The 27,498-nt window shown below is 33.9% G+C and overlaps 2 protein-coding genes across 2 annotated transcripts; both read right to left on the bottom strand.

The window, feature by feature from the left end:
- Positions 1–8,624: 8,624 nt before the first annotated feature.
- Positions 8,625–9,113, bottom strand: LOC112704017 (wound-induced protein 1-like). The gene has a single exon (XM_025755607.3). It carries the CDS (start codon positions 9,111–9,113, stop codon positions 8,625–8,627), a length of 489 nt encoding a protein of 162 aa, XP_025611392.1.
- Positions 9,114–10,563: 1,450 nt separating this feature from the next.
- On the bottom strand, positions 10,564–22,876 carry LOC112702730 (E3 ubiquitin-protein ligase listerin). Its single transcript, XM_025753883.3, has 16 exons — positions 22,582–22,876; positions 22,337–22,472; positions 21,801–21,863; positions 21,291–21,368; positions 21,056–21,147; positions 20,376–20,478; positions 19,573–19,725; positions 17,971–18,620; positions 17,359–17,824; positions 16,486–17,006; positions 15,367–16,057; positions 14,134–14,815; positions 12,883–13,901; positions 12,312–12,770; positions 11,671–11,901; positions 10,564–11,369 (listed from the first exon to the last, which is right to left on the bottom strand). The coding sequence occupies exons 1-16, from the start codon at positions 22,635–22,637 to the stop codon at positions 11,142–11,144; spliced, it is 5,628 nt and encodes a 1,875-aa protein (XP_025609668.1). The 5' UTR covers positions 22,638–22,876; the 3' UTR covers positions 10,564–11,141.
- Positions 22,877–27,498: the final 4,622 nt, after the last annotated feature.

Raw genomic sequence — 27,498 nt, 5'->3', positions numbered from 1 at the left:
GATAATTTACCCTTTATTTTAGAGAGGGTATGATAGAATTCACCTTTTTATATTAGTTGTTTCATTATATGTTACTAACATAAAGTGAATTACTTATTTCATTTTTTTAAAAGCCACAATGAAATCGGTAGTACCGATTTATTTTTGAAAGATATTTTCTTGTAAAATTGGTAGTGCCGATTTTTAGCTAAAGAAATTTGTCTTTTGTTTTAAATTATTTGTTTTGATTTTCGATAATTTTATCCATGATTTTTTGTGACGATAATTTCTTCTATATCAAGATATTACACCAAAATTACATAATATACATGTAATATATGCTTAATAATACAATATAAAAAAATTAGCCTTAAAATTAATCATTAGTATAAAGTCTATAAATATTACAAAAAAAATTTAAAATAACATTTATACTACGGCGGTTTTGAAAAATCGCCACAATATCTAGACATTACAACGTTTTATTTTATTGGCATAATTGATTTGTATTTGGTAGTGATTTTGGTAATTATAGCGGTTTGAACCGCCGTTATCACCTATATACAAAAAATGAAAATAGGTAATTTCGAATTTTAGAACCCTTAGTTAAAACACTACGACGTACGCGTACAACCTCTCCCTTCTCTCCTTCATCCTCCTCTCCGTCGCTACTGCTTTCACCCTCCATTGCCGCTGCCTCTTCAACAAAATCAAAGGTTCCAAGCCACACACGCACCTTCTTCTATGGATCCCTTATCTCTGTCGTGAATTTTTCCCATAGTCCTTGCTAGGTAGATGCATACCATAATGTTTGGAGGTTGTATTTGTATTTTTGAAGACTTATTTCTTTCCTATCTTGTTTGAATTGTGACAAAGAAATATAAAGAAGTCTAAATTATTTTTATGAAGACTATTCTTTTCTTTATCTAAAATGTTTTAGGGGTGTTATGTCTTCAAAAGATTTAGGAAAGTTGGTCGGTTCTAATATGATATGATAAATATTATTTTCAATTGAAGTTTAAATTTATTTGCAAATTGTGAAAAAACGGTTGACTATTAATTATATATTACATAGTGACAATTGTGTTGATATTTTATTTTAGATAATATTAATATGCATTAGCATGAATAAGTAAAATTTTATACTTTTTATTATGCTCACAAATTATTCTTTTATTGTAGATATGAGTGGCAAATGGGAAAGTCAACCCCGCGTCGCCAAAAGCCCTCCATCTAGCGGGCTGGCTCGCCCCGCCTAGTGAGGCGGTCCTGAATTCCTCCTCCGTCCCATCTAACGACAGGCTGGTGAGACAAGTCCACCAAATTTCTTTTCTTATAAACTATTAAATATTAAACAATATATATAACAACTTGAGTGAACTACCAACATGGCTTCTGTCCATTTTTGCGAATGACAAAGCGACCCCTCAAAATAAAAATGATCCACTTCGGTCCTTGTCCACTACTTCCGTGACACAATCTGGTCCATGTAGGTGTTTCTCCATCAACTCCATACGAGAAACTTTGACGTTTCATGGTAACCTTGTGTGCTGGCATATCTCGCTACTGATGTGAATGTCTATTGCATACGTGGACAATGTAAAATGGTCAAAGGCTTAGTTGTTATGATCCATGTCCTCCAAAAACGTCGTTGTTTCCATGGAAGCGACCTTCCATACATTGTATGCGTTCATCTCTCCAATTGTGTCTAATTTGTTGAGTCCTAATTCGCCATGAGCAGCAGCAGAGAGCTTGGTTCGACGTCTATTTGTGGGTTTGGATGAGATGCAAACAATGGTGAAGGCAAAAGTGCAACTGTTGGCAATGTTGGAAGCGTTGAAGTGAGGAAGAAGAAGAAGAAGAGGTTCAATGTTCCGCAGTGCTATTGTGGGAGTAAGGCAATTCTATTCCTATCCTCAACAGAGCTAAACCCTAATAGCTTGTTTTATGGTTGCCCAAACTTTAAGGTAGTTTGGATTTTTGTTAAGTTTGTTTAATTTGTCTTTTTCTGGCATGTTCTTACCATTTTCTATGTTGTACAGAGTTTAAAATTACACTGCAAATATTTTGAATAACTTGATGATTATATTTCATCATTTGATGCTGAAAGCATAATGTCCTTTGGGTTTGAAATTTGGAAGTAAAATGAAGATCATTTTGAATTTGTCATTGAGTTGTTTGGTGGAAAGTGAAGGAACTAGAGTGCAGAGTAACCGATTTAGAATTGCAAGCTAAGAATTATACAAATGTGAAGAGTGGTCATAGGTTCTTTAGTTTTTTAGTCCTAATTGTTGCTTTTTTCTGTGGAATTGTTATGGCAAATATCTTTAGGGTATTTGGTTAGATGCTTATTATGCCAATTTATCTTGACACGATGTTATCATGATGTATAATTATGTTTTTGAGGGAATGAAGATGACATATTTTTATTATGATGAATGTTATTTTCTATCTAAGCGAAATTGACAGTAGACAAAGTAATGTAAACCAAACATATGTCTTATATTATATTATATTAAAGGTCTACAGTAAAACAACCACATGATGTTGAAAGTAATATAACAAAAAGGACAGCATATAACCCTTTAAAAAAAGCATGTTTTCATATTATAGCAACAAAAATAGGGGCAATATATAACCCTTAGAAAAAGTAGGATCCAAAATAAACTACTAGAGGTCCATTAGGGGCCTAAACTTGTCAACAACATTAAGCAAACATTGTTTATCCTAACCAAATTAACACAAAAAAATATTTCCAAAAAAGAGCGTCCTATCACTACTTGGATTATCTCTTTCTAGGAGGGTTGAATCTAGGAGTAGGGATAAACTTGAAGAGCCTTGAAGCAGTCCCAAAACTTGCTGCAGCCATTGTCTCAACAAAAATGTCACTCTGTCTTTATTTAAGGAAAACATTGGTAGTTGCTACCTTGGGATGCTCATCTTAGTTTGGTGAAAACAGGGTCTAAAAAATCCATTATTGGTGGAGCAGATTGTATAATCATTGATGGACCAGATGTGGAAGAAATTAGGGGCCTAACAACAGGGTGTTTCATCCTTTGAGTCTGATTGAGTTGAGGTGTAATGTTAGACTGTGGTGGTGGCTGATTCAAGTTGATTAAATCAGTTACAGCCTGAAACAAGAAAGTAAAACAATGACACATTTAAATATGTTGAATAATTATAGCTGTAAATTTGATCAAATTTACCTCTTTTGCCTGGGGTGCAGTTTGTGACAGCGGTATCTCATTCCTTTGCTTTTGAGCCTCTGAAGAATTCTTTTTTCAAAGAGTTTTAGGTTGCTTCTTATTTTTCTTTTCTTTTTCTAACCCAACACAAGAAAATTATAGTTAATAATAAATACTAATCATATGCAAATCAATTCAGTTTTTAATCAAGTTACCAAAGGATTCATGGCAGCTACGCCAGTATTTTTTCCCCATGTGGTTGATCCTAGGCACATGTACAAAAAATTGTTTTAGGACAATTCGAACCCTGACAATTAAATTCGAAGACACTTCACACCTTAATAATATGTATAGTATGCCTAATCAAACCCTAAGATTACCTGTGCAATGTTCTGGCTTGAGTCATTGGTTACAATATGAATCTGTAAGTCCTTTCCTTGCTTGGCCGTGCCCCTCTCTCATTCTTAGTCATTGGTGTCCAGTTAGAATTCTTTGAAAAATTTTTACATGTCTTATAATAATGCCCAGTCTCTTGACATTTGCTACATGTCACTTGAAGTGTCTTCCTAGCTTTGTTGGTATGCATTTGTAAGTAGACCTTATATCATTCATAGTCAGCCACTGATGCAAAAAATCTTCTGGCTTCAACCCAATTTTGTACATGGCTGCAACTGCATACATGCAAGACATTTCTAAAAATCACAGACATTAGGACAATAGAGATATAAAGAATAAGAACCTATAACAACACATAACTTGGAAAAAAAGATGGTCTACTAGTTAACTGCCAAACGTTGCAGCTACATGTTTTTCGAAATAGATTTACTCTAATCTTGTGACTTCCTCTATGAACCTCAAATAGGATCCTGTCATTGTCCCCAACCCAAATGGCTCTCTATTTATTAGCTCTAGGCTTGATAAACTCATCTAATCTTTTCTGTTGGACTGGGGCTAACTGACCAAAATGAGCCTTTAATTTTTTCTTGTGGGTGGCCATTTTTTTCATTAGGTAGCATTTGAGATCTTCACACATGGTCAGAATTAGTTTCTCCTGTATTCCAAAATTTTCGCATTCCACACCTCACATATGTTGTTTGTAATATTATCCACCTTGGATCCGTGGCTAAAGTAGACCTTTGTCCACACTGTCAGCTCAAATAGTTGAAGATACTCCCAGGCTCCCAAGTTGACTTGATTCAGTTTCTCCATTGCACTTGCGAAATTCTTGCATTGTAGTGCACCTTGCACATTCCTCCACCATTGACTTAGTCTGTTGATCCTTGAAGTGCTTGATAAAGTTTTTTTTTAATATGAAGCACACAGTTTTTATAGTGTGCATTGGGCATTACTTCTTTCAGTGCCAACTTCAAACCCTTCATGCATAATTCAAAACAGTTAACAACAATAATACATTAGTACTGTGAATCAATCAGATTAGTAAGCTATGATGAAAAATAAAACTAAGATATGCCTCCTTTTAATACCTGAGTATTTTTTGCTTGCCCTCTTCTTAGCAGTCTTTGGTGTCAGCTTTGGCATACTACTAGTTAAAGGAGCTTTGTTACAACCACTCTTCTTCTTAAGTGATACTCCCAAATTTTTTTCATCATTACTCTTGTCATCTGTTTCATAACCAGCAGCCTTATCAGTCATTTTCTTCTTACTTATCACTGACTTTTTTGACACTCTCTTCTTCTTATATAATTTTTCTCCATTACTACTACTATCATCTGTCTCATATTCAGGAGGAGGAGACTTGTATGGTTCATCCTCTGTAGTCTCATATCCGTCATCATCAGATGATGATAAAGAACTAACTACTATAGTTTTCTCAGCTAAACCTTCTCCAACCACTTCAGGCATATCAACTTCGTGATCAAAATAAATATAGAATTTATCTGTGTCCCTATTCATCAGCTTATTTTTTCTCATTTGATTCATCTCCTCATCTCCTTTAATTGCATGAAGACTAGACTCTATGGTAGGTGTTGTCATATCAAGCCATAATATCTTATACCCCAAATATCCTAATTTCTTAAACAATGCCACCAAATAAAAAAAAGTTAACATAATCTAATTCTATTAGGAGAAATCTCTTCACTTTACCATGTAAGTAGTAGAGACCACCCTCTGAATCTCTTCCAAAAATTTTTTCATATTAAAACACAAAAGTAACTAAATTTTTTTCATATTAAAACAAATTTTTTTCCATATTAACACACACACTTAATGACACACATATACAACACAGGTTAAAAAAATTAATTTTCTCTATTTTTATACAAGACCAAATTATTGAAATCTGTTTCTAGTTTCCTAATGTGTTATAGACTAATACTTTCTACTTTGATTATAAAAAAAATTATATCAGCATTATTCATATTTTATGTTTTCTTTTTCCAAGACTACAAATGGGTTTCAGATATCAATGGTAGTGTATCAAAATCAATTAACAGGACAACACAAAGCACAAGAGATAAAGAGGCACATGGAGAACTGAACTAACTTCAACTGTGCAAAGCACTATTAGTGGACTCCTCCAAGCGCCGTCCAACCTCCATCAACAACAATGTCATTAGCACACTCGTCAGCAGCAACGTCAGCGTGAGCCTCTAGCTCTCTGAGGTCAACAATGGTCTCCGTGGTGAAGAATGTTCTCTCTTAGGGTTTTCTAGTAATTCTTTGGGGCGAATGAAGGGGTATTATGAAAATCCAAAGTGTGAAATACGTATGAAAGGTCGCATTTGATGGAAACGACGACGTTTTTTTGTGGACGTGGATCAGGACAACTAAACCTCTGACTATTTCACATTGTCCACATATGTAACAGACATCCACATCAGCAGCGACATATGCCAGCACACAAAGTTATTGTGACATGTCAGCATTTTTTGTTTGGAGTTGACAGAGAAATACCCACGAGGACCGCGTTGTGTTACGGAAGTAGTGGACAAGGGCCGATGTGGATCATTTTTATTTTGAATGGTCGTTTTGTCATTCGCGAATATGGACAGGGACTGGGATGGCAGTTCACTCTAATAATTTCACAACCATTTCAATAAAATTATAATTTCTAAAGACAAAAAATTATAATTTCTAAATTCACAAACATTAAAGTCTTTATAATTATAAATATGTAGTAAATATAATCATAAACCAAGTTTTTAAAAACAAAATAATAAAACCAACATTGTCCAAAGCAAAACAAACATTGTCTAAAATATATAATTAAATATCTTCAAGTTTATAATCAATCAAACATAAAACATAATCCAAAATATAACTTAGAACATCTCAATTATCATCTTCATCATCTTGTAGATCAATAATATCATAGAAATTTGTAAAAAAAAGGTCCCTGACAAAAAAAAATGCCTGGCCCGTTGCAAAAGCCTGTCCTACTAAAGCCCGCCAAAGCCCACGGATTAGGCGGTGTGGGTTAGGCGGGTTTTTTAAGTTTGGCAGTTTTAAATTTCTAGCCCAACCCGCCTTTTTTGGCGGGTTATGTAGGCCGACCCAATGAATTTTGGCCCGTTTGCCACCCCTAGTAGTAAGGATTAGATCAAGAGACTGAGATTCCATTGTCAAAAGAATTAAGAAGTAGACCTTTCGGAGTAAGCAACAAAAAACCGTAATCTCGCATGATGAAATATTATGTGTTAAGGACCATATATTTAGATATGTATAACTAAAAAATCATGATATATTTGATGCTTTGTTTATTAGTTATGACTTTTGATTTTCGATGATTATGAATGAATTAAAAATATTATGATGTTTGGTTTATGATATTTTTTGTTATTACAAAATTTTAATGTTTTGAATTTCAAAAATGGAACTTCAAATAAAAAATAATTATTTTAATACGATCTAAATGACTTTAAAAGACAAAAAAAGCTATAATTATAATAAGGTAAAAATGGCATTTAAAAATCGCCATTTTAAAGGCATAAACTGTCATTTTGTTTAAGTAAAAAGGACGGTTAAAAACTACCATTTTTAAAAGGATAAGCTATTATTTTATAAAGGTAAAAACGTAAATTTTTTAATTGCCATTTAAAACCACTAGAATGTGCTTTGGATTACGTCGTTTTTTGAAAATGCTATTTTTGGATATAATAACCGTTCAAATCACCGTAATTACATTCAAAAATCGTTGTTTTAACCATAATTTTTTAAGTGAAAATATATGTTAAGATATAAAATCTATATTAAAAAAATTAAATAACATATATGTACATACATAATTTTAATGGTTGATTTTGGAATACATATAACATTTTTTTTCTATTCATTTTGCTAAATACCTGAACATGACTTTTTTTCAAATAGAAATAGGAGTGTTTACAGTGCAATTTGGATCAATTTAAGAGTCAAAAACTCATTTGATTCGAATACTAATTTTATTTACGGTACGATTTGAATTGGATAATTTTCTCTAAACAATTCAATCCAATTTTAAGCGGTTTGAATTTGATTAAATTGACGGTTTTGTAAATTAAAAAAATGAATACACATAACAAGTCTCAACATTAAATCTTAAATAATTAACAATGATATAACAAGTCTCAATATATAGTATATTAAAAAATCAACAATAACATATCAATAAAAATAAAATTATAGATTGATTAAAATAAATAAATAAATCCCTTTTTAAATTCATAAAATATTCACTAAATAATAATAATACATGAATAAGATAAAAAGTATAACAATAAATATATTATAGGTAAAATTTTAAATATAATAATAAAAAATAATATTATATCACATTATACTATTTGAATTGGATTGGATTAGTTTTGAGAAGTAAATTTGAAATCCAATCCGATCTAATTCATATTCTAATTAAATTTAAATTAGAGCAAGTTTTAGTTGGTTGTCGATTTGAATTGGATCGAATAAACGATTTAATTTATACTATAAATAAAAATATGAAATTCAATTATTGAATGAAATCACAACGATAATAAATACAAATATTGTGGAGTTTAAGGATGACAATGGATAGGGTAAGGTTTAGACCCAACTTCATTCTTACTCTAGGTTGACTTTTCACTAAAACTCAATCCTATCTTACTAACCCTAACTCTATCGGTATTTAATTTACAGGTCATAAAAAAAATATAACATTCAATAATCTAATAAGATTTTAAAATTATAATTTTGTGTTTATATATCTCTAAATAGATTTGACTTTTATATAAAAAAAAAACGTTAAACTTTTGATAAAGATATTGGTTCAGTGATTAAAAAGTTTTTGGTTCAACATTCTTTCCTAACACATTTTTTATATAATATACGTATGTGCGCGGCTGGAGGATTAGTCGGATAGGATAGGGTTGAGTTTCAATCTGTACAGTGTTCGTTTTGCAGATCAATTCACTCTGCGCTCAATTGTGCCCGGTTAGGTACCTACGGATAGGGTTGCTGCTGCAACCCCTAGCGGAGTTAGGGCTATATTGCAAGAATAAGTCCAGGCACAGAGTCATCAATGAGCTTGCTCTTCCAAACGCAATGACCCATGGAAGAGTAACAAGCATCATCATCGTCAGCATCCAAATGCTTCCTAAGCTTAGTGACAATCACCGAAGTGTTGAGATACTCTCTGATCTGAGTAATGACCCCATCAACGGTAATAGTCCATGCATGCACCCACCACACGTTGTTCACCTTATCGTACCCTTCAGCGATAATCACCGTTGATCCAAACTCTTCTATCAGATGAGGAACAAAAGGGTTTGATGATGATGCTGAAGAAAAAGAGCATGTTAGGAACGGAATCAAATGGTGGCGATGACGTTGTGGGCCATGGAACCACCATTCTAAGTTTGGGGCAAGAAGGAGATGCAATGTGTCCGCGTCTTTGGAGATTATAGCTTTGTATAAGTCTCTGATGATTCTCTTGTTGCGATCTTTTTCCTCTATTATTTCAGGCACCACCATGTTAATCAGTTTCTCTTCAGCTTTTGAATCCCAACTGCTAAATGTGTTATTAAACTTTCTTGCTAATGCTTTCCCAAACCACAAGAGCAATGTATCTTTTGAGAGATACGGGAATGAAAGAAAATAATGGGGTGTTTTATATATATTGTGGTGGAGCTGAGATGATCATTTGAACAACCTTCATAGATATATAGATATATTAAAACGTTAAATAATCTTTGGCATTGTTGTATATTTCTTATGTATATTTTCTTTTTTAGAAAAATAATTATAGTACTACCTTTATGTATACATGTATATTTTTTATTTTTTGTATTAAAAGTGATTGATAAAACTAAAATTTGACTAAATCAACTCCAATCTTGATTCGAGGAAAAGTGCATGAACAAAAGCAATCAATATTTCTATGAGGTGAAGGACACTGTAATGTACATGAATGGATTAGAGGAAAAAAGATTTTTTAAAATGACAACATTAGTACAGTAAGAAAGTATCCGTTTAATTATTGTTAATTTTGTAATTTACACCATGAATTCTATTATCTTAATTTAAGAGTGACTAAACTTTTAATTTTTTATCTTATTAACTTTCTCACTTTAGAGCACTTTAAAGGAGAGTGATTCAGATTGGATTAAGAAGTCATTGCGCACATTATATCATCTATTATTGGCAAAGTTTGTCGTGTTATATTCTTCAATTTTTTCATCTAACCGAAATAATAGTTATATTTAAATCCATTTATATTGGGCAGTGCCAATGATTAGAAGAGGCAAATTAAATGCATGAGTTTATTTATATCGATGTTATGAATATAAATCATAAATATCAGCAAGAATAGGTTAAATACCAGACGGAATGACCTCTACAACGCTAGGGATTCTGGTCTTGAGCCTTACACGTCATATGTCAATCATATTGTATGGATCTAATTTTGTTTGTATATGCCAATTTTTACCGGAATTCGGTGTGGATTCCATGTCTTAAATGTAGTATTATAAGCTGGCAGACGCTAGATAATTCATAATTTATGGTATCTCTTTAATACGATGAGGTCAAGTATGAGGAGATGAATACAAATATTGTGAATATTTATAGAGATTAAGTGATTAACATTTCTAGCAGTGTAAAATGTTCCACCAAATTAACCGCTAGAAGCAAACTTCTAGAAAATCTCCTAATTGTTCCAAAGCAACTAGAAAGAGATTTTTTAACCAAAAAGAATTCAATTCAGATGTAAGATACCTATCCAAAAGTTTTCGCAACTCAATCATGTATGATAGAATCATCAAAGATTTGACCTTTTCGAACTCTGTCTGTAACTCTCTAATCTTATGTCAACTAATGATTTATTAAGCTAAAATATTCTCCATCTTTTTGCTTCCATTTATTTTCACTTGAGGTCAAAACGTGTTGGCAAATGCATATTGGATAGCAGGCTATATCGGTCGAGTTTTTGTACTTAAAAAAGTTCCCATGGCTCATTGGTGAATATAGATAACTGAATAATATGTACATACACAACTGTTCTTGTTCAAACAAATCTTTGATCACATGTTCATTCTCTAGATTACAAAAATGTTATTGTCTGTACTCTGTAGAACCTCCACTGTTTCGGAACCGACCCTATTCTAGACATAACCAACACACAACAAAACTATTATTACTGTGGTGGCGAAAAACTAATCAAGACAAGAAATTTGAAAAGATGGTATCTGATAAGTCAGGGGGGAGAATGATATCTTTCTCTAGCCTTAGTAGTAGAGATGTCATCCCTGTTAGTTGTCGCTGCAAAATCACAGACAAGCTTCCTCCTCGGCTCACCGAGTTCAACACACTGCTTGAAGAAAAGCTTAATGGAAAGGAGTTGGATTCATAAAATTATAAGCTTTGCGAACTAGTTTCCATATGCAAGGCGCAGCCATAATTCGGATGTCAAAACATAAGGGATGATTCTGTGGCATCTACACATTCTGACCATATACGCAGCATGCGAAATTGGTCATATTCATCACTGCAGTAGTAGTAAACTCAGAATGGAGACTGACACAATGGACAAGACGATTTGTGAGAAGTTGAAAACCATTTATAAAGACAAGCAGAATGAAATTTGTGTTTGCACGTCTTGCAAGCAAGGCGAGGAAGGCTGTGGTTGGTAGTGTGGATGACACTGTAACAGATTGGGCACTCCTCAACACCTTCAAATTCTTTATCGAAATTGCGCTTCCAAATTCCTATAGCTTCTGCTAAAGCTCCATTCTACAGGAACAGAAAAGGAATTGTCAGCTTCGGTGCAAATATACTCTGATAAGTACTAATACATTGATTTCAGTTTCCACCATATATCACAATGTAAGGTGTATAAAGTTCAGCAACAACTAGTAAAATGTAGCCAACAAAAATATATGAATTACCTGCAAACTACATAAAATTGCAAAATATTTGAGGTTTTGACACACTACAATTCAATTGGTAATTCTAGGCATTTTTCAGAATAGAGCAACATAAACAGAAGGCAAAGACATGATGTAAAACTTAACCACAGTCCATAACAAATTACCTGATTACGAACAAATAGCATCATTGACATCAACCATTTCCTTTGCTTGGTCTCACTTATCCCTAGGCTCCTTGTACAATCAACGTCTACAGGCCTTAGCGGATAAGATGCTGGCAGGCGAATGACTAGATCCATTCCCGTTTCATCCTTTGTGTAAGTAGCAACCACCTCATTTGCTGCTTTGCTTACACTAACTGAGAAATTCTCATCAGAATAGTTTTCCCTCTTAATCTGTATTTAAGATAACATGTATATATCAGAACTCAGATTATTTATAAACTAATTGCATGGTTAACCAAATAAGTATAAATGTTCAAAGCAAAAAATCAGATTCCGAATTGTACCCTAAAACATATCCAATCAGAAGTTTAGATCCACCCAAGTAAGCTCCTTCATAATGCGTGCAAAACATGTCTTGTAACTTGGATATGACTATATGACATTAGTGATCTGACTATAGCACTTCCACTAATGTATTACTTTCCTATCATTTATTTCTTATAACAAACGTGTTGATTATATCATGTGACACAGGGCAAAGGAGTTTCTACACTTAGTTAACAGAAGCTTTTCTATCATCAAAATAAAAGCAAATCATCACACAGCAGGCTACTTTTTGTGGAGAAGAAACTAAAGCATACCAATGACAATTCATTTGCAATGAGAGGAGGGCTACAGCAAGTCCTCGTAAAGGATTCAATAGCAGCTGAAGTGTTACGATCACGCAAATCACTGAACCAACCACGTACATATGCAGGAAGAACACGAAGCATCAATCCATACATTGCACCAGCAAGAGATGAAATTTTCACCAATTCAACAGGCCAGAGAGATTCCACAGAAGTAAACAACGAACCAGTTGTTATGGCACGGGTGGCAGCACTTGCAGCTTCTGATAAACCACCAGAAAGCTCTGCATCTTTCTTTTTCAAACTCTGAATCATGGAAATATCTAGAGGAATATGCTGAAAAAGACAATCTAAGATAACTGAAGTAGCAGAGTCTTGTATGTACTGGATCAGTCTCTCCCTCAAAGATGATGATGAAGGCAATGAACATAGATGTGATATCAACATTGACCAAGCAAGGAAGAGGTTTACCTGCAGATTTTGTTGGATGGAGTGAATATCAGAGATGAAATGGAAAACCCAAGTAAACCTATAAATAGACATTAAAAAGAAATGCTTCACATATAAAGCTAAGTGTCCTTACTCGTTGCTGTGCAAGTAAGTCCATTTCAAGAACCTCAAAAGGTGCCTTCTCAACCATGGAAGATATTTCCTGTTTCAAATGGACCTTTTCTTCTATTGTTAATTCCTGGTCACTACCCGTGTACATATCTGAGTTACTAACATTATCTTCGACGACAGCCATGCTTATAACGGGCTCATTTGAAAGAACAAAATATGCAGCAAACTGCAATAAAGGAATTGGCTTCGAAGTGAAAAGTATAGCATACAACGAGCTAATGGGACCTTCACTTAATCCCCAAAATTCCACTGATTTCACAGCTCTATCCCTAGCTTGTGATGAGGAGTTAATAACACAAGAAGCTACCAATTCCCAGAAGTAGGTGTATTCAACACGTGATGATGCAATAACTGATGCAGCTTCTTTGAAACATGCATTTACAATAGCCTCAGAAATGCCAGTACAAAATAATAGGCGAAGGATACCCTCTAAAATTCGATCTTTAACAGATTCCAATTTTTCGGATTTCATTGTATTCAAATTATCTCCTTCTTCAGCTTGTTGAAGTTTACACTGCTTAAGGAGAAGTGAAAATGACAACAGAGCATTTTCACAAATCTTTATAGGAAATGGATCTGAAATCAAAACTGCTTCCTCAATTTTCTTATACATCAGATCTAAATTATCCGATGAACTGTCAACAAGACCATTTACATTTTCAGCTACATCCTCCATCTTAACGACTGTTGATTGAATCCAAGACCTTAGGTTAGAAAACAGGAAGTCCCAATCTTCATCACTAAATTCATTCAAGCAATAGCCTACTGAAACAACCATTAGTTCTGATAGCAGCATCTGGACCACTGGAAGCTGGTTGACAAATGCAGATTCACCAGCAACATTCCTTTGCTTCTGGAATAATTCATACAAAAGTTTCCTCTCATCAGGGCTGACACTTCTTGCTGGCTTTATCGCTTGAGGACCACCTATTGCACTGAATGGGTAACATGCTATAACCAACTGAAGCCAATTTTCCATATCTGCAGGAGTCATGAACATTTTCATCAGAAACATGTATTTAATTCTGGTACTAAGTTTTTTCATTCGGGATAAAAATTATTCGGAGCAATTAAAAATTGCACAAGCCCATAGATGCATTTATGCACAAAACAAATGTATAACTTTTGTTTAACCCTGTCCTGCCAAATATAAAGTCTCTTAAAGAGATTTGAACTAATGTGTGTTTATAGATTGGAAGGAAAAGGAATTCACCTTGTCCTGTTTTCCACGTGACCAAAGGTGGGAGCTTTAGAGTCCTCTCCAGCCAGTCTATCATAGTATTTTGGACAAAATTTTCTTCTGAAGAACAAGGTTGAGCATCTCTGCCAGGCTCCATATCATTGTACAATGGTTCTAGAAGTATACTTATAAGCAAAGGAAGAATGTTAAGACAATTTGTATTAACAGCTTCACCAATGAAAAGCTTATTTACAAGGAGCTCAAGTAGACTCAATGCCTTCTCTGCCCCCCATATCTTCTCTTTGAACAAAGTAGACAGAAAGGCAACAAGAGCTCTTAAGAATGGTGCTTGAATGCCTTCCACTTCATCAACTGGTACTGGCCACATAGTAACATAACTCTTTGTATCATTGCATCCATAAACAAGAGCGCCATCAAGCAAGATACTCAATGTTTCATCTAACAGGCTTGCCTGGGGAGAAATACTTCTTTTGGCATATGCAGCAAGTGAAGGTAAGAAAGAATACACAGCACTGTTCCCTGGCCATCTCCATGTACATAGTATTTCAGCAGCTAGACAAGCAGGAGAGGCACCCTCTTGACTTACTTCAAGTGTAGATTGCTTGTGCACTGAATATCCCAGGATAAACTTATCAATCCCAATCGTCGTGATTAACTTGTCAATTAATGCTACAAACTTCTGATGTCCTGAAGCCTGCATTTGGTATAATTGGTGGTCAAATTTTCATTGTATATTGGGCTTAACTTTTGCTATATGTTCAAACCACATAGTTCCCTATACACAGTTAAATTCATCAATGCATGCAGCACCTTTTGGTACAAGCAATTAATAATTATTTGAGCACTTAAATATAAAGTTTGCCAATTAACAGATGAAAAGCACTGAAAAACATTCGAGATGAATTAATAAATATCATGGGTTGTCTCCATGGTGAAGCCTATGTCCAACCAAATGTGACTTACAATGCATTGCACCACCAATATGTCTAGAAAAATAGACCAGTAACACATACAATTCATTCTATAATGCAAACATTAGTAAATATGAATGGGTGGCCCAGCACATGAGGTTTCTTAAGGATGGTAGATTAATGCAATCTTATACCCCAGAAATGGAGATAAACAAAGTAACAGAAGCATGTGGTCAAGGTCCACCATCTAAAACAGTACAGATCTAAAAAATAAAAAATAAAAAAAGATAACACTGACATAATAGAGAGTACCATTAATCAAATATTCCAATACCTTTGTCAAGCTGAAACTTGGAACCACAAACACAGGCCACATTTCACCCTTGCTAAGCAGCAGATGTAGCAGAGTTTGTTCCTCATCTTCATTCAAACAGACGTACTCAAGAATTTGAAGCACCCAGGTAAAGCACAATGATATGATTCTCTCATTTATTAGTTCGTCTTCAACAAAAACTGCAGACCTTGCTGATTGAATTAAGATATTCAACAACCTCTTGCGGCTATCTAAGCAAAGGCTTTTCATAAATTGAACATTTAACTTATTGCGAAAAGCGCACACAATTTCACCAAATGACAACCTGGCTTTCGTTTTAATCATTGATTTGTCATCAAGCGAATCATCAAGAGCTTTAATTAAATTAGACTCCCATTCAATGACAAAGATTGCAGACAGAACTCCTGATACAAGTCCACTTTCCCCATCAAGTGTCTTTAGGCAAAAGAAACTACCATCAAGTATCTCGAGAGCAAACTTAGCAATCTCAACAATGTTGAGAGAACTATCATCTTCCACACATAACTTTGCATCATCGCTTAACACAGAAGCTGTATTCTGTACCCAAAGAAAAGGTGAAACCTGAATAAAACTTATTAATTTCCGGAGGATGTCCTTGTAGATGAGAATCGATGAACTTCTCGACAGAAAAGCTGTAGAATTTCCTTCTGTCGAACCACCAATAAGAGAGCTGCAAAAGATATGAGATCAAAGAGTCAATGATATTATCAATCTTATATTTCTCTTTTACAGGCATTTGAAATACAATAAGAGCACAATAAATATAGACTTCACATGCATGTTGTAAAATCAACAATGCATGGAAGATGAAAAGTATAAGCTGCCATGTCATCACCACAAAATCCTTCATCCACTCAAGAGGCAAGAAAACAAAAGACTCCACCAGTTCAATTTGTCACTTCCCCTTATTCCTCATCCCCTAAAAACCGATAAAAGGACACAAGGTTGAACCACTTCAACACATAAGACTATCTTACTTTATATATGGAAAATACTTATAATGTAATAGTCACGTTATTGGATCATTTCGTCTTATTTAACAAGTAAACTTATAATGTATTTTACGACAACATGCTTCAGATTGAATAACTGACTTACCACATAAATTGCACATGAGAAGCACTAAAAGGAGGCAAAGAACGGCAAATAGAAATAGCAAATGATTCCAGGTGTTCATGATGCCAATCTTCAGCATGAGTGCCCTTTTTATGACCTGAATAATCTCTCTTTTTCCTATTCATAATCTCATTCCTTGCTTTTTCAAGGAGCATAGCCAACATTGCAGCATGGGTGGCATCCACCACCCCAGGTTGGCATCCAGGAGAACTTCGGTTAACAACATAGTCGATAATGAAAGACCATTGTTCAGAAAAATATTCATCATCTAGTAGTGCCAACAACAAATCCAGTCTGGCTTTGGTAGAGGTTTTATTTTCCTGTAGACACCAAGGAACAAAAATACTCTTGAAGATTTGCATAAAATCCTCAGCTTCCAATTCATCATTTGAAAGCTGACTAGAACAGTACCCTCTGTTTTGAATAAAAACTTCTTGGACTATCTTTTGTGGTCCAAATATGGAGACAGGAACAGATAGAAGTCCCACAGTACATGGAGTATCCTGATATATTAAAGCAAAGTGAGTTCAGGAGTATTGGGAGAAAACATTTTTTCTTCATGAAGTGATCCCATAGAAATCTAATAACTTAACAATTCCAAAATCCTATGCAACTTTTTAACCCCTATTTTTAACGGGTCAACAACAATGGCAATATTGTTTTAGTGAGAGAGAGAGAGAGAGAGAGAGAGAGAGAGAGAGACGGAGAGAGAGAGAGAGGAGGAGGATTTTAAAACAAAAAATAGAGAATAACTTCAACGTATATTTTAGTTTTCACTAGCAAACATATATAAATGAATTTAAAAAAGTAAGAGAAGACCACATAAAGAGCCACAAGTTACTAATATCAACTTACAGATGATCTAATAATCGAGAAAGACTTTGCCAACAATGGTCCAACAATATAGACCAACGGCCAACTTGCACCTTTGACCACTGCATGTTGCTCCAGCAATGACATGAACAAGATGATCCGTTCAATGAGCTCCACATTACTTGCTTGCTGAAGAATGCCCATGTAATTCTTTTCAAGTTCCACAACAAAAACAGTCATAAAATTCCTATCTAACACATAAATTCCTGAAAGGATTTCAATAAGGCTTTTTCCCAACTCTTGCAAATAGGGCATTGGATCCTTCGTATTCAGCACTGTCTTCTTGTTAAGAGTTTCCTCAGATGAATCTGCAGCTTTTCCTGAATTGATTATGTCATAAGCTTCCATGTTTCCAGCTGTAAGGAAATCCTGCCATAAATGCTTTACTAGGACTTTATCAACAAGAGTGATTTGGAAATTCCTGATTGAGTCCACTCCATCATTAAATCTGATACAAACAGAAGAGAGTTGGGTTACAGAAAGAAATTATTGCATCAATATTCCTTTTTTTGTTAAAGTGAGGGCCAGGGACAGGCACAAAAATGAATATATCTTCTAAATGCAGATGGCCACAATGAATGGGATAATTTGTACCTTGACGCATTTTTCAGTGACCAAAGAAAACATTCTTTGAAAGCCTGGAAAAATGCTGTTCTATCTGTAGATAGAGAAGTTCTTTTTCCTATCCACAAGTTCTTGAAAAACTCGGGAAAAAATTTATCCCCTTCTATAGACTTAGGAGGCACACTATCCAAGAATAAAACCAAAGCTGGATATGAAATCTGCTGGGAACCAAAGCACCCATTTCTAAGAAAATTCCAAAATGGATTCAGTATGCCTTTCTGAACATTCATGGAGGTCCAACCATCAGGGAATCCTCTAGAGAAAAGTAATATTACATCCCACATTGAGCGATGACAAGTTGTCTCCTTCTCATTGAAAGCACCAAGAATTGCAGTGGCAAGAGTTTTTATATTTCCATCATTAATCACCTGTGGTATATTTTTTATTAAGCTCTTCAACAAGTTATAAGTAGCTGATCGGATAGCAGGTCTTTGTGACTTTAGGAAGTCTAGAAAATTTTTATGATCCATTAATAGCTTTTCAGCAAAAGAAACAGCAGTCACCCTGGCCTTTGCAGCATGTTTAGGTTCAGCAGTTACGTTCTCAAAGCCAGGTCGCTCTTGCTGGCAAATTAGAACATCAAGAAGTGTGGCCAATGCTAGCAATGTTGATGATATCACCTGTAAAACCAAAATGGAGAAGCCTCAGGAAATAAAAATTAATGGTCTAACAAAGAAAATTCAAATATGTAAAATACTGAAAATACTGAATATCCAAACTGCAAAGTAAAAGAAAACAGGTGAGATAACAGTAATAATAGTAAGAATGGTGCAGAAAAGGGGATGAAAAGAAAACAATAAGTATGTGCCACTCAAATCAGGTACAATTTAGTTGGGGCTACAGGCACATATACTCAGTTCTTGTGAGTCATCAACATGGGTTTCTAGTTTAAAAAAAATAATAAATCACTCCAAGAGGATAAAACTTCTAGACGCATCAGGATGTACTTATATCGTCAACCATTCATTACTTTGGACGAATATTAACAGACCCAGAATATATTGATGCATAATAAGTGAAATACTCCTCTTATCTATTTATCAGTGCCTTTTAAGGATTTTGCATCAGATTAAGGGTGTTAAACAGGTAAAGATATAGAATAAATATGGCTTTTACAATTTATGACTGGATTGACAAAGCAGAGATGCATTGTATTTTGGATGTTCAATGAAATCAAATCCTGGTTCCAGGTAAATCCTCTCTCCGTGATGATTTCTATGGCTTCCGGATAATCTGACTAATTTGAACACAAGATAATCTCAAAAACACCAAAATAGGTCTCTGCATATAAACAGATTCTAATTGTATATCCAAACATACCATGGAAGCAAAATAGAAAACAAGTCTGAAGTGAAGGTGTCCACTGTTATTTTAAATTTTTTTCAAAAACATACCCAAGAAAACACTTATCTAGAACCTGCTATGCCAAAAAGGGGACTTACATCCTTACCATTTACAATTCAGGATACTATCTATCCTAGTCAATAAAAAAGATGAAGCAGTGTTAATCAATAAAACTGAAAGTTCAACTTAAAATGTTTTATATATAGAAAGGTGATTTTTGCTATACACCTGCTGGTAAATCTCTTCCAACTCATCCGAAGCTACAGCCTTGTCAGATAAATTTTGTGGTGTGAGTTTTAGGTTTTCTTCTAAATACATGAATATCTCTGTTGTGCATAAAATCAAAGCATCAAGTCTTTTTTCGTGTGCGGGGAAGGCTGCCTGCCAAAATTAAACAAAGAATCAACCATATATATCACAAAACATAATTGAGGATCATTGCAAATCATTTTGAACACCAAGCCATAGTTCATAAATATCTTTTACATATATATGAGGACTTTACAAAGTTAAGTGCAACTTTACAGGTTAGAGTATATGACCGTGACACTACTATCCAGAAAACCTTTCCTCCATCATAGAACTTCATCTGAGAGCAGTGGAGGGGAAAAATAAACAAATAAAAGATTTTATATTTCAACCAAAACAAGAACTACAATCTAGGATTTAATGAATATATCAATCAACTGGAAAATCAAAAGGAGTTGAGTCTTTTCTAATGTAAAATCACTAATCATAGAGGAAGATTCTCATTGTGGCTCCCTCCTCAATTCCACAAAAACTGTAATATAAAAATTAAAGTGAACACTAGAAGTTCTGAGCAATAGCTAGCCATTAATCCTTCTACAAATAATACTCAAGTAAATATTCGACAGATCATTTGTGTTACCCACAGAACGAAGTTGAAACCACATGCATGAATGAAACAAGCAACAGATTCATAAAAAATATAGCTAATCTTTTCTACTTCCAACAATGAAATGGGATCATTTAAAACAAACAGTAGTTAGATAAAAACCAATGTAGCAAACCTGCAAAGACCTTTTTGCTGCCTGAGAAACTTCATAGGCTGGATCAAATTGCGCAAACCACCATGGTCCCATCAAAGTCTTCAGATGTGGAGCCAAATCTCTCCTGAGAAAGGGGTGAGAAGTCAAATATAAAATCTCTATGTGAATGTTGTCCACTCCAGCATATTCAGATAAGGATCAGGTATTGATGGACAAATAATATAAATAAATAACTAACAATGAAATTCATTCAAAAAAACTTTTGTTGTTGGGTACACCTAAAGAAAAGGATATCCATTCCAGCATATTCAGATGTATTAATGGACATATAACACAAATAAATAACTAACAATAAAATTCTTTCAAATAAAATTTAGATGCTGGGTACACCTAAATAAAAGGATATCTGGTTACTAAAAGCTCCCACCTAGTCAGAAAAGCTTTTGTAGATGTTGGTAGACTACATAGATGTTTGGCTTCTCAGAAGCTATTGATGAAAGCATTCAAATGGCAGAATTAAAACTAGAAGTTCAGTGAGTATCACACCTACTAACATCCAGCAATGAAGTGTGAAAATAACTTACAGTAATATTACTTAAGAAGGGTAAAAAATACCAATATATTTTTCAAACTTGCAAGCATTCAGATAGCATAAAGTTATACAGTAGAAAAAGCAAGATGTGCCTGGAAAAAGTTCTAACCCAATAGAGACAACGAGAGTGGTCATTGTATCATGAGTGGCCCGCCGAACCTCCCTATTGTAGTCCATCAATAGCTTTTTATATTCAAATGCCTACATAAGAGCAATTTACATAACATGATATCAAAATAAGTGTCTTTGACACATGAGATGAGCACATTTATCATTTTTAATTAGTAAGGTCATAAAGCCATTTGATGGCACAAATGAATTATCATCATATTAAAATTGCATACCCATTGAGGAACAATTAGAAGAACGTCCTTTGCAGATTTTTGTTGAAGCAGCACAGATAAAGCTCCCAACGCCTTAAGCTGCAAATAAAGAATAAAAATAAAAAGGGGGACATATAAAGGGCAAAAACAGCAAAATCAATGAGATACTGGCACCATATAACATAAGAATAGATTCATGACCAGACCAACCACAATGATCACTGGAGACAGTGAATAAATCATTAAGCCAAATTAGAAGCATCTCAACAACAGATAGCAAAATAGTAATATACACAAGTGGCAGTGGCACCATCATCTTTAAAGGGAACAAAAATCAAAATCTATACAGTTCCATTACCCTTTAAGCATGCTTTATTTTTCATCATCTATGATTGGCTAATTCATAAAGCTGGAAAGTTGCAAGCTCAAAGAGGAACAGGACAAGGTGCACCAAAAGATGCACAAAGAATATCATAACTAGCTCACATGACATTGTCATCAAATAGTACCCCAAGTTGATCCAAAAATTACCTTAGTAGTGGGATCCTTCCTGCCTAGCCTCTTCAAGTGCACCGCGATTTCGCTATCTACATCCTGCATATCAAGACAAAAACAATTTACATATTAAAGAAAGGTATAAAGCATTAATGACAACGTTATTTCATTAAGAGAATGGTCATGACCCAACCAAGAAACTTGGATCCTCTAAAGTGTAGAAGGTAAAGGGTGACATTTAAACCATTGATGGGAAAACTAAAACCATTGATGGAAAATTGAATTTTCGAGATATAATTAGACATAAGATCATGCACAACCAATCATGTATTCTGTGCCATTAAATTTTTTAAATCGACAGTTCAAACATTACACTTTACTCTTTAAAGTACACACTTCAGAGGAGCCTGATCATTGATTAATAACTGAGATTAAAGCTACTAACATTAATCACAATAGCAATATGCTTATTTGATATACACAAAACAATCATGGTTAATTCAAACTCAGCTCGTACAGTTAAGAATCTAGAATGCTAAATAAAGAGAGAGAAAGAATCCGTAGGGACATACGGGAAATGGGAGAGACTCGTCGGTAGAAGGAGAAGGGTCAAGGCGTGAACTGCCGACATAACCACCGAATCCGACGGCGGCTGCGGCTGCGGCGGCGGAGGAAGAAGAAGTCGACGTCAAGAGCGACGCGGCAAGACTGCAAGAAAGATAAAAATAATAAAAAAAGAAATAAATAAATTGATTATTGGTGTTGAGAGAAGAGAGAGAGAGAGAGAGAGAGAGAGAGAGAGAGAAGGAGACTGAACCTGCTGCTAGAAGGGCGTGCCTTGGTTCTTGCGGCTTCACCTTTTTGCCTTCCCATTCTAAACTGTTTCTTGTTGCTTCTGTGCGATTGGTACTGTAAGTCTGTAAACTTGTCTTGTGTTGTGTTGTATTGAGTCGTGTGTGTGCGAGCTTGTTGCAGCTCCTTCCTTGCAGCTGATGCTGGCAAACACAACTAGTTGGGGTTTTTTTTTTTCACTTCTTTGGTTTGTTCCCTCTCTCTTCCCTTGCACAAATTCCCAATTTGCTCTATTTTTTGCTTTTCCGCTAATAGCCTTTTTTAAATAATAATTAAAAACTTACTTTATCTTCCTAAATATTTTTTTAGATTAAAGTATTATTTTTGTTTCTAATATTTGGAATAAATTTTTTTGTGTTTTTAATATTTAAATTGTTCTATTTATTTTTTTAATATTTATAAAAATAATTCAATATTATTCTTCCATTAATTATACTAGTACGTCAAATTATTTTTATTTGGATATATTCATTTTCAATTAAATCTCACTTGAATGTATTCAATTTTAATATTATACCCAAAATTTGTGTTCAAGTTCAATTATGTCCCTAAAAAAGTGAATTATGTAAATATTACAAAGATTAGTGTCAACTTTTAATGAGTTATTTTTTGGAGTGGATCATCAATTCTGACCCAAACATTTGTATTCTAATTTCAAGAAGACATTTTTAGAACTCCAATTAAAGCTCATGATGTGTAATTGACAGCAGAATAATATTTTGAATCACTTTTACAAACGTTAGGAATGCATATAGGACGATTTAAACGTTAGAAACACAAATAGAACTTACCCTAAAACGATATTTTACTCTATTTTTTAAAATTTTAAATACATTTTAATTTTAAAAATATTGAAAATATAAAATTTTAAAATTTTATTTATTTTAAAAATAAGAGAACAATTTGAAAATAAATTAAGGCTCTATTTTTATCTTTTATATTTTAAAAACAATGTATCTGATATCTAAAATTACCATTGATTTCATTGTTTGCTACCTATTCACTAACATATGAAGTACGGACACTTTGCTAAGTTGTCATGTCCACATGTCGAACACATTTTGGACATGATATTCACAGACACTCGTTCAACACGCGTGTCTGCTATGTACAACTGTGTCTTAATAAAAAATAAAAAATAAAATTTTAGACATACCTGGACACACATAAATACAATCACGTGTCAGCGTGTCCAAATTTATTCTTAACATGTATTTTTAAAATAAATTTAGAAATAGTATATATTATTTATTAAAACAAAAAATATTTTAAATATTTATATAATTAAAATAAAATATTAAAAATAATTAAAAATTAATTTATGTTTTAATATTAATAAAATATCAAAATATTATTACGATTTATCTAAAAATACTTTATATTTTATATGTATGCATATTCTCGTATTTTATAAGATTTTAAAATTCGCGTGTCAGCATCTCCTGTGTCTGTATCAGTGTCCGTGCATCATAGTACCTAACTAAGTGTGGTAATTAACGCAGGCCAAATATCGGTTCAGAATTTCTTTAATAAAAGAATCGCTTTGTTGCAAGTATAGTTCCAAACCGACACATGATTCGAATCAAAGTTTAATTTCTGTTTGTCATGAATGCAAACTAATAAAAATACCAAGAGTATTATATCTCGAGTCGTCTCTCAAAGGAATTGCAGTGAGGTATACGTGTTATCGGTTATGAGAATCAGGGATTAAAGATGATGATAGGCAAAAAATTAAATGACAAAAAATAAAGGTAACAAATACTAAAAAAGGTATCTTGGCAAGGATTGAGAATTAAGGTTTTCTATCTTTGTCATTAATCATAACATCACAATTACCAGGAATTAATCCTACTTCGTTATCTTCAACATCAGGAGAAGATCAAATAGGCCTAGTTCCCAATTCATAAATAATAACATCAATGGAAACAAGATTAATTAACAACTCTAGATTACCAATCCAAATTGGACATTAATGACTCAAGATTACCTAATTTCCATTCCAATCCAACAATACAAAAATATACTCTAAAACTAATTTAAGCATTTCATCAAACACCTAGAGTGCATAAACATAAAATATAATAAATTACAAGAATTAGTAAAATCTAAGACTACCAATTGAAAGAAAACAATAATAATAAATCAAAGAGTTAAGTACTGTTTTCGTCCTTAAAGTTTGGGGTAAAAATCAAAATCGTTCCCGACCTCTTTTTGTTATTAAAATCATCCCCAACGTTACAAAACGTTATAAAATTGTCCTTTTGTCCATAAATAAAATTTTTTGGACAATTTTACCCTTAAACAAAAATTAAAAAGTCCCTCCACCTTCACCACTGCCCTCTGCATTACCCTCTGCATTATCATCACCATCACCATCGCTACACCATAACCACCAACAATCCAGCAACACCAACGGCAACAATCACAAAATAAATCAACAAAAAATTCAAATTAAACAATTCAGCAATCATCAACCATAATTTTAGATCCAAAATTAGCAACAACATAAATTAAAAAATTTTAAAAAGAACTCATATGTTCTTCAAAAATATAAAAAAAAGAAAGAAGAAGAGAGAAAGAGAACAACCGAAGAAAATGGGAACAAGAACTCAAAATTGCAGTATCTCTTCCTTCCATTTTCTATTTCTACCATTTACTCCCCACCATCAATACTCCTCCCACCTCCATCATACCACTGCCTTGCCCCTTTCTTTTTCTACTGCCAAAAAATATCACAAGTTTAACTTTAGCTTTGCCCAAAATCAACAACAACAACAAAAACAAAGAGAAAGCGAATCAGAGAAAAATGATACAGAAGAAAGAAAATTAGAAAAAATAAAAAAATGAAGAACAAATTGAAATCCAAAAAATCAAGTAAAAGGAAGAAAGAATGGAGCATGAGTTGTTACTACTAGCAATTTCATTATTGGTCCAATAATCCCAATGTGCTTGCTATTGTAAATGATGATCGCGCTAAATCCAACATTATTGTTCAAGATTGAAGAAAAATTAAAGAAGAAAAAGTTGAAGAAGTATCATTCCAATGTTCTTGCTGTTGTGGATGATGAACAGCATGTTAGTGTTGCAAGTGTGAGGAGTGTCGAAGTTAGTCCCACATCAAAGAAAGTAAGGAAGAGTGAAGAGTTTATAAGATGAGAGACTCATTAACTTGACACCTTAAGGTTTTGAGTTGGATGTGGTGTCTTCTCATCTTATGTTCTCTCACTTAATTTCTCCCCGAAGTCTCCCTGGTTGTCGAGAGCTCTCCACGTTTGGCCCAAAAAGTGGTATCAGAGCTGATGGTTTAATCGGTCTGGTTTAAGGAGTATTCAAGGTGAAGTATCGAAAGTCTTCCCAGCAAAGGTGGTCTGGGCGGCGTGTCCCGCGGTGTTTTGCGGCGGTGTGATGGACGAATACTCATGTGGTGGAGGAGCTAGCGGGGAGTTGATGCTTGATGTGGAGGATCACACTTGAGAGGAAGATTGTTAGTATTGCAAGTGTGAGGAGTGTCGAAGTTAGTCCCACATCAAAGAAAGCAAGGAAGAGTGAAGAGTTTATAAGATGAGAGACCCATTAACTTGACACCTTAAGGTTTTGAGTTGGATGTGGTGTTTTCTCATCTTATGTTCTCTCACTTGATTTCTCCCCGAAATCTCCTTGGTTGTCAAGAGCTCTCCACGGACGGCCCAAAACAGCATTGAATCCACCATTATTTTTCAAGATTGAAGAGAAATTGAGAACCAAGTTTGCATTGGAGCCATAACTGAAGCAAGCAGTAATAGTGGGCCGATGCAGGGGAAGGAGATTGGTTGGGTTAGGGGGATTATTTTTTGTTTTTAATATTATTTTTATTAATTATTAAGGGTAATTTGGTAAAGAAAATTAAAATTAAAGTAAAAAATGACTATTTTATAACGTTTTGTAACGTTGGGGATGATTTTAATAACAAAAAAAGGTCGGGGACGATTTTGGTTTTCACCCAGACCTTAGGGACGAAAATAATACTTAACCCTAAATCAAACAAACATCAATAAACATGAAAATACTAAATTGCATCAAAGAGAATTGAGATTAACAACAGAGTGCATAATCCAAAATTGACAAAATAAAGAAACTAATAAATAAAACTAAGAGAATTAAGTTAATTGAACAAGGAAAATATAAAAAACTGCCCTAGAACAAGATCAAAGACTAAAACTAAAGAGAAATTAGCCTAAGAATCCTAAATTCTAGAAAATTATCTTAAAACATGTTCTTAAACTATCCTAATTACTCCCTCTTTCATCCTTCTTGAGTTTGACTTGAAATACTTTAAAAATGAGTTGGATTGGTCCCAAGGAAGTCTTGAAATCACGACCCACGTGTTCACTTAATTGAAATCATGTGCCTTCAGTCATGCATACGCATGAAGCATGCGTACCCACGATTTCAGAAATTCCAAAACATGCGTACCCACAACTTGAGATATTTGCGTACGCATGACCATGAAATGCTCCAAACGCTATTTTTTTCATAAATTTTCCACTTTTGCATACTTTTTATTCACTTCTTCAAGTCATCATTGTCTTCTAAACTTGAAATCACTCAATAAACATATCAAGACATTGAATGAAATTAAAGTGAATTAAATTTAGTAATTTTAAGGGCCTAAAAAATATGTTTTTAATCATTAAGCACAATTAGAAAAAATTCACAAAACTATGCTATTTTAGTGAATAAATGCAAAATAAGTTGATAAAATTCACTCAATTCAATACAAGATAAACCATAATATTGTGGTTTTTCAACCTCTCCACACTTAAACATAACATGTTCTCATGCTAAATATCAAGAAAGACAAAAAAGAGTATCAACATTTATTCAATGTAAACTATCCAAATGT

The sequence above is a fragment of the Arachis hypogaea genome, chromosome 7 (assembly GCF_003086295.3).
Source record: "Arachis hypogaea cultivar Tifrunner chromosome 7, arahy.Tifrunner.gnm2.J5K5, whole genome shotgun sequence".
Taxonomy (NCBI): domain Eukaryota; kingdom Viridiplantae; phylum Streptophyta; class Magnoliopsida; order Fabales; family Fabaceae; genus Arachis; species Arachis hypogaea.
Note: the sequence above shows the minus strand (reverse complement) of the source record. Positions and strands in the feature narration are given on the sequence as shown.

Bases quoted from the DNA above. Each gene is read 5' to 3' on its own strand.
- LOC112704017 (XM_025755607.3), bottom strand. From the start codon at position 9,113: ATGGTGGTGCCTGAAATAATAGAGGAAAAAGATCGCAACAAGAGAATC.
- LOC112702730 (XM_025753883.3), bottom strand. From the start codon at position 22,637: ATGGGAAGGCAAAAAGGTGAAGCCGCAAGAACCAAGGCACGCCCTTCT. The intron at 19,726-20,375 runs GTTTGCTACATT...TAATTTTGGCAG, and splicing joins CAGCAAAAAGGTCTTTGCAG to GCAGCCTTCCCCGCACACGA. The intron at 11,370-11,670 runs GTAATTTGTTAT...CTGTTCCTGTAG, and splicing joins TGCTATTTGTTCGTAATCAG to AATGGAGCTTTAGCAGAAGC.